The sequence below is a fragment of the Salmo salar genome, chromosome 10 (assembly GCF_965601325.2).
Source record: "Salmo salar chromosome 10, fSalSal1, whole genome shotgun sequence".
NCBI lineage: Eukaryota > Metazoa > Chordata > Actinopteri > Salmoniformes > Salmonidae > Salmo > Salmo salar.
Window position 1 is genome coordinate 20,260,201 of NC_138300.1, and position 15,051 is coordinate 20,275,251.

Below are 15,051 nucleotides of genomic sequence, written 5' to 3' on the forward strand. Positions count from 1 at the left end.
TTTACGTCATCAATATACACACAATACCCCATAATGAAAAAGTAAAAACAGGTTTTTAGAAAATGTTGCAAATGTGTTAAAGATTTTTTTTTAAATACCTTATTTACTTAAGTATTCAGATCCTTTGCTATGAGACTTGAAATTGAGCTCATGTGCATCCTGTTTCCATCGATCATTCTTGAGATGTTTTTACAACTTGGAGTCCACCTGTGGTAAATGTAATTGATTGGACATGATTTGTCTATATAAGGTCCCACAGTTGACTGCATGTCAGATCAAAAACCAAGCCATGAAGTCAAAGGAATTGTCTGTAGAGCTCCGAGACAGGATCGTGTCGAGGGACAGATCTGGGGAAGGGTACCAAAAAATGTCTGCAACATTGAAGGTCCCCAAGAACACAGTGGCCTCCATCATTCTTAAAATGGAAGAAGTTTGGAACCACCAAGACTCATCTTAGAGCTGGCCTCCCGGGGGAGAAGGGCCTTGGTCAGGGAGGTGACCAAGAACCCGATGGTCACTCTGACAGAGCTCCAAAGTTCCTCTGTGGAAATGGTTGTCCTTCTGGAAAGTTGTCCCATCTCTGCAGCACTCCTCCAATCAGGCATTTATGGTAAAGTGTCCAGACAGAAGACACTCCTCAGTAAAAGGCACATGACAGCCCGCTTGGAGTTTGCCAAAAGGCATCTAAAGGACTCTCAGACCATGAGAAACAAGGTTCTCTGGTCTGATGAAACCAAGATTAACTCTTTGGCCTGGATGCCAAGCATCACGTCTGGAGGAAACCAGGCACATCTCATCACCTGGCCAATGCCATCCCCTACGTTGAAGCATGGTGGTGGTAGCATCATGCTGTGGGGATGTTTTCAGCTGCAGAGACTGGGAGACTAGTCAGGATTGAGGGAAAGATTAACGGAGCAAAGTACAGAGAGATCCTTGATGAAAACCTGCTCCAGAGCTATCAGGACCTCAGACTGGGGCGAAGGTTCACCGTTCAACAGGACAACGACCCTAACTAGGAGTGGCTTCAGGACAAGTCTCTGAATGTCCTTGAGTGTCCCAGCCAGAGCCTGGACTTGAACCCAATCTAACATCTCTGGAGAGGCCTGAAAATACCAGTGCAGTGACAATCCCCATCCAATCTGACAGAGCTTGAGAGGATCTGCAGAGAAGAATGGAAGAAACTCCCCAAAAACCGGTGTGCCAAGCTTGTAGCGTCATACCCAAGAAGACTCGGCTGTAATCGCTGCCAAAGGTGCTTCAACAAATTACTGAGTAAAGGCTCCGCATACTGATATTTCAGTTTCATTTTTTATACATTTGCAAAAATGTATAAAAACCTGTTTTTGCTTTTCCATTATGGGGTGTTGTGTGTAGATTTGAGGGTGGAAAAAACAATTGATTACATTTTAGGATAAGGCTGTAACATAACAAAATGTGGAAAAAGTGAAGGGGTCTGAACATTTTCCGAATGCACTGTACATATCTACCTCAATTCCCTCTTACCCCTACACATTGACTCGGTACTGGTACCCTATGTATATAGCCAAGTTATCATTAGTCATTGTGTATTTATTCCTTGTTATTATTTCTCTTTCTCTCTGCATTGTTGGAAAGGGCCCATAAGTAAGCATTTCACTGTTAATCTAGTCCTGTTTACGAAGCATGTGACAAATACAATTTGATTTAAACGGAAAACTGTTTACGTTGCAAGGGGTAGGCCTAATGAATACCCCCTGGTGTTAGCAAGACTAATGCCAAGTTCAAAACAACTGGGAACTCGGAAGAAAACAAGCTCCAACTGGGAAAAACCTTTTGAACAGTCTTCCAACTCGAAATTCAAAGTCGGAAACTCAGGCATCTTTCTAGAGCTCCAACTTTCTGACCTGAAGATCACTGACATTATGATTTGACCTCGTTTCTTTTCCGAGTTCCCAGTTATCTTGTGCCGCGTTCACATGCTAGGCGGAACTAGGAAACGTAGACATTTTTCGACTTGCTAACTGGTTGAATGGGGCACATGTATAACTACAACCAATTAACAAGTTGGAAATTTACTAGTAGCACGTGAATGCGGCATTTAAAGCACCATATTAAAAACACGTCACCGACAGAAAGACAAAATTTATGTTGGCATTCATTTTGGAACTTTATTTTTTTTCCCCCACCTATTTGATTGACATAAATTAAGAGAAGGTTGTACAATTGAATTTCATCCCTGCTCTTTGACAGTTGAATTCGGTTGACAATACATTTTAATGTCACTTCACTCTGATATAGCTCAATGTTTTAATGAGAGGGCTCTTTCACAGGGAATATTTTCTCTATGTAAAACATTCAAGCAAAATACTAACAAAAAGACAAAACCAATCAAAACAAAGATCATGTAGCCACAATATGAGAGACACTCTTTTCACGGCACTTTGATACAGCTACACCCGGAAGTGATTTTCGTAGCAGGTTAGGAGCGCATTTTCCAAAGCCCTAACCCTTAATAACGTTAGCCTAATTCTCCCAACCTGCTATGTTAATTCTCCTAACCCGCTACGAAAGTTACTTCCGGTCGTAGCAGTATCAATATTTGGGTAGGTAACAGTGCAAACAGCTTTTGAGAGCATGCATGACATTTTGTTAGAACAGGGAAATTATGGACCAATGTCAAAATATTTCCTAAGGACCTCATATTTGACGTAATAAAAAATGATTGATTGCATAACACATTTGAACATTTTCCCTCTGTTGTATTGTGTTATAGCAGTACTACTTTTCAAAAAGCTGTAACGTGTAAACAACAGTCCAGTAAGTATGATCTCCATTTGTGGGCCACGCCCACCATAATAAATTAGCTCAGATGACAACTGACTGGTAGACTCAAACATTTCTGTTTTGATGAGGACCAATCATAGTAGTGTCATGAAACATTTTCTTTATACCTTCCTCATTCACCAGTGTTGCTTCAGATAAGATGGCATAAATCAAAAGAAAGACATTCTTAGGTAGCGTGTTGCTATTCTCACCAGTTGAAAATATTGAATTCTATACTAGGCTGGTCAATATGCTTCTCTTACAATGCATCTTCTGTGAGCCTTCTTGCAGAATAGGGGGAAAAGGCCACACAAAAATCAAGCACGGCACAATTATGTTTTTCACAGCATGCGCTGAACAGTAGCACAAGAGAGACACATGGAGGGAATTTCCTTGCTTGCAAACATCAGCAATATAGACATGGAAGTCAACAGACAACTTTGGAAGCATGAACAAATACACTATATCATAGACATAGAACTGCTTTATTTTGTATTCATTCTCATCGTAAGAGTCCAAACACACACAGACTTACAGCCATCTATTTATCCTCATGTATAAATAGATGAATATACACAGATATACATAAATACATATTTCTGATATGCATATTCATTTTTAAACCATGCTATGTCTCTGTAAAGGAGGGCACACTGTGATTTGAAAACATGTACACTAAACTGGTACAGTAAAACTGACAACTCTTCAGTAACGGATATCATACAAAAAAACAAAAAAAAACAGCGGTGATTTATAAACCATAAATCGAGCTGCATCGTGTCAACACCTTGAAGAACATGGTACAGTAAATCATGTATAGCTCTTAATCATTTTCTGCCAGCAGCAAAAAATGTAATCAAATAAAAATAATATTCTCCAATTCAAATGGAAAATATATTTATATATTCTTTATATATGTATTTATAATTGTATATACACATTTTCTGGCTCACAATTACAGTATTGAAAAAAGAAATGACTTAAATAATAAATACAACAGCACTACTATGAGAAAAACATCGACATGATATGTTTTAATTTCTCAATAAGGCAATTAAAACTAACTAAGACTGCACCTGTACTGTACAACATACTGCTGCTACGGTCTCTTGATGACATGGACAACAGCAACTGGTTACAACTGGCCACTGCACATTATGATAGAATGATCAGTATTTTACAAGTTTTGACATTGACACCTTCTGTCACGCACAGACATACAAAACACACCAACTAACTTAAACAGCCAAGTGTGAAACAGAAAAAGAATAAAAACATATTGAAACACAACTTAAACCTTAAAACATGGAATTCGCATAAAGACTATAACAGATGATTATGATGAAGACCTCACTTTCACATCTGATGATGGTTGATACATAAAAGTGCTGTCTAAGAGCAGCCTGAAATCCCTCTCGGATGAACTATTACTAAATAACAGAAGTATTAATTAATTCTGGACATATGTGATACTGTGAGTTTTTTGGCCTAAGTAATCAAATCCATTAGCCTAAATCCCCTCCAGCAGAGCTAACATTCAGAGTCAAGGTTTGACTGCTGAAATATTGGTATTTCATGACATTATGACAGCTCAATGAATCATTATGCTTAGAAAATGATTTGTTTGCATTCCTCTGAAAGTTGGGCGGTTCTGGAAGACATTGTAATGATGTAGGATTTTGAAATGATTGACAATACCCAGCCTTATTTAGTGTTGCAATGATCTGGTTTTGAGGCTAGAAGCCTGTATCAATACTGTGATAGAAATGACAAAATAAACAAGAAATAAACAAACCTGTAAAATAATACAGTAGGCTTATCAGATTTACCAAATCATGTTTTCTGAAACACATTCTATAGATCATTTTTAATCTATTGGAAATAAAGTGTTCCCTCTCCAATGGTAAAGTACCATTCAACATAGCGGTAAAGCGGTAAAGTACCACTTCGATAGCGACGTTAAGATTGCTGCTAGAGCTACATTTGAAGCACACAACATAACTAAATATATTCACAGTACTAAAAAAATGTCTGAAAAAAGTGCACAAATAAAAAAGATAAAAAAACAAAATAATAAACTAAGAAAAATCACAATATAAATTAACATGATATCAATTAAATACATGTGACCATTTGACTGTATCGACATTTGGGAATGTGAGAGGAGTAGCAGAGTTGCCTCAATGCCCATGTTTTTATGGGGCATGCTAGATGTATAGCCTAGCAATTTGAGTTCCGGCTTTTCTTCTGCTATGGCAATTTGGGGTTGGTGTGGGTTGAAAGGAGGGGAATCGATCATATAGTACCATCACCACTGTGACTACGGGATGTCGAGGGGGTTTCCTCACAGTATTTAGTCTGTTTTGTTTTGTATCCATGGTTTAAAATACAGGTCTGGATTGGAACGCTTCCGCTGCCTGCCAATCAGAGGCCCGGGGATCAGTCTGATGGCTCCTCTCTCCACGGAATCATCCTCTCAGCTCTACGGAGGAGTGTTTATGGTTGGTTGAAGGAGAGAGAGAGAGAGGGAGAAAAAAAAGAGAGAAATAGAAGTTGTAAATCTTTGGCACATAATCCTGTCGAGTGTAAAATAAAATCTATTCTTCCCCCACAGCACGATATAACTGAGGTATAACTCTTATCAAAGCACATCTATTGATCAAAGGTATATCAATAATTTAAAGGGAAAGTCAGAGGACATAGTGAAAATAAGAGGGTAGAAAAATGTTGTATTTTCCTCTCAAATGAACATCCCCTCAACACAACTAAATAATGCATTTTTCCATGACATTTGTATTAATCTATTCATAGACAAACCCCAGGAGACAATCTACTTCCACTAGGCACTGTAATGCCATGTCCCACGGCTCTGATTCCACTTATTCCTCTGGCAGCTCCTGTCCCTGGGGGACGTGGAAGTGATGATTCTCTGTGTGTGTGTCTTCTCTATGGAGAATAATGGGACGGGGGAGGAGTGATTGTTCAATCCACTTCCTCCTTGCCACATACGAGTGCAGTGGGCTTTGACCAGGGGTTAGCCAGCCTGCTACAGCTCTGAGCTTCTACAACTACTGCAGCTTAGGACTGTTAAAATACCCTGGACGAAAAAAGCTCAGAGGGCGTAATAGGGTCATTTCATCTTCCCTACAAGATGAGTAGAATGGCCTTTAGTAACACTTTATTTGGATAGTTTCAAGTAGATGTTCAGTAGCTGTTCAATTACCGTCAACAGCATTTCAACTAACTATCCACTAACCCTAGCCATAACCTTAACCATTATCCTAACCCTAAACTTAACCCTAATCCTATACGTAACCTTTACCCTTATTTTAAACCTAGGCTAACAATAACCCTTACTTTAGCACGCAGTTGCTTATTAACGGTTTGTTGATAGTATAACCATCTGTAGATCATCTATATGGGACTATCCAAATAAAAATGTGACCTGGACTTTAATCATGACATTTGTCAATGAATTCATATATGTTTCTTTAAGAAACAAATGAGTGATTGCTCATCCATCTCCACCCAACCCTTGCCATAAACTAGAAGTCGCGTAATGGGATATGCCTGCTTAACTTTCCAAAGCCGTAATAGTAGGTTTAGTAATAAGAGTTTAATTTATAATTTATCTAAAATCTCAATTACAGAACATTCATGAGATTTGGCACTGAAAATACCCAGTGAAATAGAAGTCATCAGTAATATAACGGAGTTTGTACAAAGGGATCAATTATGGTGTCTCATAACACAAAGTCGTTTCTGATCATTTGTGCAGAGTGGCTGAAAGATGATCATCTGAAAGCAATACTGTCATATTATATGGATTCATGGACAAAGAAAACAGTTATTGGGTTTCATAGAGGAACTGTACAAATCAAATCAATTTATTACCATACTTGCCACCATTCATCTGACCAACTGCTTTGTGCTGTATGTGTCAAAGCGATTATATGTTGGTCAGTTGTTTCAGAAAAAACACATGACATTGACAACTGTAGCTGTGTGGGTTTGGGATCTGGCAATGGTGATGCATGAGCCAGGAGGAGGTAGGTTGCAAAATTCGGCTTACTTTCCCAAAAATCCCTGGTTCTCCAGAAATCCTGGTAGGGAGGAGCTGGATTTCTTGCTTATTCCCTCCTGATTCCGGGAATCTTCCAATCGGGATTCCGGGAAAACCTGGGACTTTTGGAAAAGCTACCGGAATTTTGCAACCCTAGCGGAGGAGACATGTACCAAGTTGCCAAACCACATGCAGCCAGACAGATCCAGGGTTGTGAAGAAACTGAACAGCATGCTGGGTGTTGCATGGTGAAAGGAGGGGGAACCAAATGGTCATAACTGGCACGGCCATACTGAGTGGGCATGACAGTCAGGCCGGCCAATACACACTGGTACTGGAGGTGTAATTCATACTACTTACTGTCTCGCTCTCCTCCCCTTCCCCATCCGGCAAGGTCTGAGACTCACTGCCGTAGTGCAGAGGGGAGTACACCCAGGTCTTGTCCTCAGGGGGCTGCACAAATGACACAGCAGAGGGCGCCAGAAAGAGAGGGCCATTGGATGCAGCACAGAGAGAAGCAGAGGCAGGCAAGAGAGATAGACAGGACAGGAAAACACAAGACAGGCAGGAAAATAAAATTAGAAATGCAAAAGGAGGAAATGCCATTACAGAAAGTGTGAGCTTGGAATATAGATTAGCCTAACCGTAGAAATGTGAAAATGAAACACTAGCAGTGAAATCCTATTGGAATACAGCCTAGAGCAGGGGTCTCAAATCTTTTCTAGCACGACAGCTAAATAAATGAAAAAATAGTCACATTCTTTTCTTTTACTCTGCAACTCTTCCTAGGTCCTTGGTGTACAATATATATTTTTTCTGTCAATATACCTGGTAAAATAATGCTTAATAAACAACTAAGTGGGACCCATAAAATTATATTTAGTATTATCCTAAATTATATTTTCTCAGTACATTTTTTCCAGGTTTGGGATTATTTTTTATTAGTTTTACAATTATTCATAGAGAAACATTGAAAATCTATGTTCTGAGTCCATGTCAATACTTAAAGGCCCAATGTAGATGTTTTTATATCATTTCTGGGTAACAATTAAGTACCTTACTGTAATAGATTTCCATGAAAATTGGCAAAAATAGCTTTTTAATTATTTTTTTTATCTCAAGCAATAATTTTGCTAGGACTGTCTGGGAGTGGTCTGAGTGGAGGGGGGGGGACTAGGTTTGGAACTCTATTAACCAGTTTACCGCATGGTGATGTCACCATAGAAAGCCGATGTTTGCGCCCATGCAGACCTGCTGATTGGAAAGTCCAGTGTAGATTGTATTTTCAACCAGCAACTATGAGGAAATAACACTGATACAAGTTTAATCAGATGTTGTACAATATGATATAAAACACAGGTAAAACTACATTTTGACTGCACTGGGCCTTTAAATCACATCAGAAGACAATTTTTTCAGTCTGAAAAAAATATATATATAACATTTATATTTTTGAGAGTAATTCACCTTTAATTGCACATCTAGCAAGAGAGGCATTTGTAGGTCTAGGATGTTTCTGCTGTGGCCTACTGCTGCAGCACATGTCATGGCAGAGTTTGCAAAACAATCACCACCCAATTGATACAAATAATCATGATATAGTTCTGTCAGGTAATACTACTTTGCAGTTAACATTTAATATAGTTTTTTTAAAAAAGTATTTCTTCTGTCTACCCATAAGACAGTTATCATTAGCGTCGCTAACTGGCTGCATTCAGAGTGATAGACAAACGCAGGCACCAAACAGACAGACGGGAAATTGATTGGCAGATATTGTGTTATGTTTGGGTTTTTAAGCCAATAGTGACTAACCAAGGGTGGGATAATGTCAATGTGGCTTTGATTGGATAGTAGCCGGGAGCTTTATGTTTATGACAGTATGCGATGGAACACAGAATAGATTGGCGAGCTACTCATAAGTGGGCTGTGAGCTTGCGATCTACCTGTTGGGAGACCCCTGGCCTAGAGGTAGACTACATGTACTAACATCAACATTGCATTCAAAAGAATGTTAGTTCTTTCCTGCTATCACTTTCAAAACTCTTCATTTGTAATGCTGGCTGGGAGGCCTATGCATGTGACTAAGAATTGCTTTCTATGACTATGCTATTTCAAAAAAGCCAAGGTGAAGTGGACAAGAAAAATTATGAATCTGCAGTATGTATCAGCCAGAAAACAGGGTGGGAGTGGGTGGTTAGCGGTGGGTGGAAAGCGAGCGTGCCAGCACTGCCAACAGCCAAAAGGACATATTCTCCCAAAGCATCTTCCCCCCTTTCTTTCTTATTATGTGCATTAAGTGTTTAGCCCTGTCAGAGCCTCAGCGCTGCTCAGTCTCTGAGGCAGTGACCGTGGCCCCGTACGGTACTTTCCCTTTCAGAAAGAGCAGCAGCTGCCACACACTGCCTGTGATGACGTAGTTGGAAGCGGCACTGAGGTTTGACGTCACATACACACTTGTCGCTCACACACGCTCATACACACACCACACACACACCATATGCACACACACGCCACACTCACAGCGCAAGAGCTAACACACCATCCACAGGGAGACCCCTCAGGTGGAGAGAGAAAGTGAGAGAGGTGGGAATATAGGGAGTGAACGAGAGACAGATGGCCTCAAATGAGAAGTCAGAGCCCCCTCCTGTCACTCATCCGCCTCCTCCCTTCTTTCCCCATCTCTCCCCCCCTCTCTCTATACAGCCGGCCATGATTTGATTCAACATGAACAGGAACAGACGCCAAGGGGAGGAGGTATATAAATAATATTAACAAAGACATGATATGAAGGCAGAACAAAAAAAAGACCATGACCCCTTTTGTTACGAGAGGAAACACATGACATGATGAAATAAGAAAGGTCTAGAACAATACGTAGAGCATATAATGCGTCATGCCCTCTTACAAATCAAGTATCCCTTGAGAAAAGGAATATCAGTCCATAATGGATCTTGTCTAATTTTCACTGACATCTTTGGAAAACATTGAGAAGATCAACTGAGGAATCACTACAGTTACAGCACTAAGACTCAAAGTAAGCAGACTGGGGGACTAAGCTACAACAACTCCAGTCACAGCTATAGGCCATTGATGTTTGTATAAAAAGGTGCAACTAACTGAAGCATTGACTAAGCAGTTAGCAGAGCTACCAGCATGTCCCATAGACTTACACTGCATCTGAGAGCTGGTCTGGAGCTTTCTCCTCCGCAGGACAGGAGAGAACACCCAGGTTCTCCCTGCAAGCTGACAGCACATCCCCACAGAGAGATGGGAGACACCAGAGAGGGCAGAGGAGAGAGGGGTGAAAAGGATGGAGGGACAGACAAATGAGACAAAGCTGGAACATGGAGAGAAATGAAAAAGGTTAAGTATAGAGGTGATAGAAGAGATGATTGCTGGTTTGACTATGTTACGGTGAAGGGTGAAGAAATTAAATGTCAATCAGCCATGATGATGAATAAGTCAGGTGCTTTCTTTCACTCTCTCACCCTCCTCTCTCCACCTTGAAGGCGTCAGCATGCTTCAGTTCGGCTGGCGCCTAGCCGAACAAGTGTGCTCACATACTCCCTTAAAACACCTTCACTTGAAAAACTAGAAAAAAAGCACCAATAGTACTGTCGCCAAAATACAAGTATACATGCAGTGGACACTATATCCGTGCTTTAGAGCCCATAATGCAATTTCTCAGAAAATGGGCGTGGCTTCACAACGTTTTCAAATTTGAAGACAATGGCGGAAAATATGCAGCCGAAGACCGACGAGTGGATACAAATTCATTGCTTTAACTAATTATGAAAAAATGTTGGGCAAGGTTATAAAGTAAAATGTAAATCATTTTATAACATTTTTGACATGCGTTTTTCTGGATTTCTTTGTTGTTATTCTGTCTCTCACTGTTCAAATAAACCTCCCATTAAAATTATACACTGATCATTTCTTTGTCAGTGGGCAAACGTACAAAATCAGCAGGGGATCAAATACTTTTTCCCCCTCACTGTAGCATTACAGCAGTATGTACCAGTATGTTTGCTTGTTACTTAACGTTAGTTGGCTACTAATACATCGAACTTGTCAGGCAGTATATTAACTAATCTGCTATTTAACTAACTACCCAACGTTTATTGACTTGATTATTCACATTCTTAGCTAAGTGGTATAGTCGTTGTGCGTTTCAATGGACATCGTTAATTCTGGCTATCTACTCAGATTTCAGAGCACTCTCGCACAGAATAACTCAACACCCGTTGTATATGGCCGTTGTCAGTAAATGTCGGCAAAAAAAAGTGTCATTAAATTGTTGCCAGCAGCACAGTTACAGTCACCAACGCTCTGGATAAAATGAAAACAGCCTAACCAGCTCTGCTAGGGCGAGTAAGATGGTCAGAGTGAGGTGTTAGTCATTTGTTATGCTAACAAGCTAGCAAGAGGTTGCATAGCAACAGCATCAACTTCCGGTAGACATGCGAAGCTCTAGTACTCTCAACTGAAACGATAGCGTTCGTTTACAGTATACTAAAATGAACTAATAGCAGTGGTCTAAAGTACTTAAGTAAAAATACTACTAAAGTACTACTTAAGTAGTTTTTTGGGGTATCTGTACTTTACTATTTATATTTTTGACAACTTTTACTTCACTACATTCCTAAATAAAATGATGTACTTTTTACTCCATACATTTTCCCTGACACCCAAAAGTACTTGTTACATTTTCAATGCTTAGCAGGACAGGAAAATTGTCTAAATCACACACTTATCAAGAGAACATCCCTGGTCATCCCTACTACATCTGATCTGGCGAACTCACTAAACACATTTTGTAAATGATGTTTGAGTGTTGGAGCGTGCCCCTGGCTATCCATAAATAAAACAAATAATATGGTGGTCTGGTTTGCTTAATATAATGAATTTTAAATTATTTATACTTTTACTTTTGATAGTTAAGTATATTTAAAACCAAATACTTTTATACTTTTACTAGGTAACTCTCACTTTTACTTGAGTAAAACCGAAGTCCAAAACGAACAAAAACGTCACAAAATGTTGTCGTAATATATGCACGAACTCTACCGAACTGTTTTCGGTTGGGAAGCATGCGGATGCCTTAAGCCTCCATCATAGCAAGACAGAGAGAGAAGAGAGAGTGTGAAAGACAGCAATAGAGAAAGGGAGGTGGTGACTACTAGGGTAGGGCGGTATCCAGATTTTCATATCGTCCTTCTCTCATCCCGGGATTCACATCATTATCGGCTTAGTACTACAAGGGGGCGCCAAAAATGCAAAGAATACCATTGGGTGTCAGTTACCAGTAATAACGAATTTCCATGGAGGCTAAATATGCAAACATAAATATGCAAACCAAAATAAACAAATTGCAAAGACAGTCAATTCAGCTCAAAAAGTTACACATATATAGGTAGGAGCTAACGAATGTCATTTTTTGTGAGTTTGGACATTTACAAGCGAATGTGAACAAGAGACATTGTGCCAATGAAAAAAGTTGACGCGTGCTTGTCTGAAGGAAGAACAGTACTGGCTCTGAAGCAGCATGTGTAGGCCTAAATGCTGTGTCTGTGTGGAGTCTGGAGTCGCTAGGGAAACGAGCTTGCCTGCTCTGCTCTGAGAAGATGGGGAGGAGCAGAAGGGCCGAGAACAGAAAGGAGAAAAAAAACGCAAGGAAATCAAAAGATATCTGTACAGCTGCCACTGCTAACTCATCCAAAGGGCTTTGACTTCTCAAACAGAGAGCTTATACAATTCACTTTAAGCAAAACATTAAGAAATATAGCTGCCTACATTCTAGCTATGATAAACAGACATTTTTGCAAAAAAGGCCTTGCTTTTTCATTGTAAGCTCATTTACTTGTGTGGCTGCCAGTCAAATAGCATTGAACTTCTGTTGTCATCTGATGAAAATTAAGCTATTTTCTGCCAAATGTGTTGCACTAATGTATTTTCTGTGAAGGAAAACTACAGTTGAAGTCGGAAGTTTACATACACTTATGTTGGAGTCATTAAAACTCATTTATCAACCATTCCACAAATTTCTTGTTAACAAACTATAGTTTTGGCAAGTAAGTTAGGACATCTACTTTGTGCATGACACAAGTCATTTTTCCAACAATTGTTTACACACAGATTATTTCACTTATAATTCACTGTATCACAATTCCAGTGGGTCAGAAGTTTACATACACTAAGCTGACTGTGCCTTTAAACAGATTGGAAAATTCCAGAAAATGATGTCAGGCTTTATAAGCTTCTGATAGGCTAATTGACATAATTTTAGTCAATTGGAGGTGTACCTGTGGATGTATTTCAAGGCCTACCTTTAAACTCTGACTCTTCACTTGACATAATGGGAAAATCAAAATAAATCAGCCAAGACCTCAGAAAATAATTGTAGACCTCCACAAGTCTGGTTCATCCTTGGGAGCAATTTCCAACAGCCTGAAGGTACCACGTTCATCTGTACAAACAATAGTACGCAAGTATAAACACCATGGGACCACGCAGCCGTCATACCGCTCAGGAAGGAGATGCGTTCTGTCCCCTAGAGATGAATGTACTTTGGTGCGAAAAGTGCAAATCAATCCCAGAACAGCAGCAAGGGACCTTGGGAAGATGCTGGAGGAAACAGGTACAAAAGTATCTATATCCACAGTGAAACGAGTCCTATATCGACATAACCTGAAAGGCTGCTCAGCAAGGACGAAGCCACTGCTCCAAAACCACCATAAAAGATCCAGACTATGGTTTGCAACTGCACATGGGGACAAAGATAGTACTTTTTGGAGAAATGTCCTCTGGTCTGATGAAACAAAAATAGAACATTTTGGCCATAATGACCACCGTTATGTTTGGATGAAAAAGGGCTTGCAAGCCGAAAAACACCATCCCAACCGTGAAGCACAGTGGTGGCAGAATCATGTTGTGGGGGTGCTTTGCTGCAGGAGGTACTGGTGCACTTCACAAAATAGATGGCATCATGAGGGAGGAAAATTATGTGGATATATTGAAGCAACATCAAGACATCAGTCAGGAAGTTAAAGCTTGGTCACAAATGGGTCTTCCAAATGGACAATGACCCCAAGCATACTTCAAAAGTTGTGGCAAAATGGCTTAAGGACAACAAAGTCAAGGTATTGGAGTGGCCTAAGACAGGGAATGTTTACTAGGATAAAATGTCAGGAATTGTGAAAACAGAGTTGAAATGTAGTTGCCTAAGGTGTATGTAAACTTCCGACTTCAACTGTATATAGTTACTCGTCCCTGATCGCTCTATTGAAGCAAAAAAACACTTGACTTTCAATATAAAACGCAACCCCTGTCAATACACAGCTGTACTCCTGCTTTCTCCCGTTGTGCTATTTACAAACAAACATGACTGGTGTGAGAGCAAAATTGCAAGATTATGTTATAATACTTTCATTGCATCAAATGGTTGCTTTATGCAACATAATAGAGGGTTCTTATAACTCTATTGTGTCTGTGTGAACTGAAAATGGGCCACTGGGAGAACACTGACAGGAGATTTACGATGTCTTTGGGTGATACCACATTCCAGAGCATGAGTTAATGTTTCTGTTCTATAAGGTACCAGGGAGAGATGACCCCAGGGCCGGACCCTGGTCTCTACACAATGACATACTGTCTGCTGTGAATTAGAAGTATCTTTCATACAAATCTTAACCTTGTGACCCATTCCATACATCTGTTGGTTGTCAAGAACATCCAGGAGGATGGACTTTGCTGTAAAAATGAGTTCTCAGTGATCACCTCCAGGGGTGATTACCGACCAGCTCCATTACCGCAGTAATGAAATAATAACGTTTGATTGTTTTGAAGAAATGTAAGAGTTTCTCCTTTCGATTACAATATTTCCACCACACTTGCTCAACTGTTCTGGGGAACTATGGTTAGCTTCATAATGTAAAATAAAGAATGAGATCTGCTTTAACTCCTAACGTATTGCACAAGTTGACTGCAGGTATTTACTTAAAAAGTAGCTACAAATATGAACATTTATTGAAAAACTTAAAAGAAATTGTTTCAAATGGTATTGAACAACCATCCTGTGGCTATTTCCAAATGCTTCAGTATACGGTATACCGCCCAAGCCTAGTGACTGCTGATGATAAATTAATAATTCAGGCTGTAGCCACTCAACAGGGGCTTGTGAAGCGCTC

General features: G+C 39.8%; 1 protein-coding gene across 3 annotated transcripts in view; it reads right to left on the minus strand.

The window, feature by feature from the left end:
* Positions 1–3,268: 3,268 nt before the first annotated feature.
* The window catches only part of pip5k1ca (phosphatidylinositol-4-phosphate 5-kinase, type I, gamma a), an 89,401-nt gene continuing 77,618 nt past the window's right edge, over positions 3,269–15,051 (minus strand). For 2 of the 3 annotated variants that reach the window (XM_045687461.2, XM_014216260.3), the window contains exons 17-18: positions 7,226–7,318; positions 3,269–5,284 (exon numbers count right to left, since the gene is read on the minus strand). In XM_045687461.2, coding sequence (XP_045543417.1) covers positions 5,279–5,284; positions 7,226–7,318 — 99 coding nt within the window. In that variant the 3' untranslated portion in view covers positions 3,269–5,278. The remainder of the gene's footprint in view (positions 5,285–7,225; positions 7,319–15,051) is intronic. The other variant, XM_014216262.3, reaches the window with a different exon arrangement.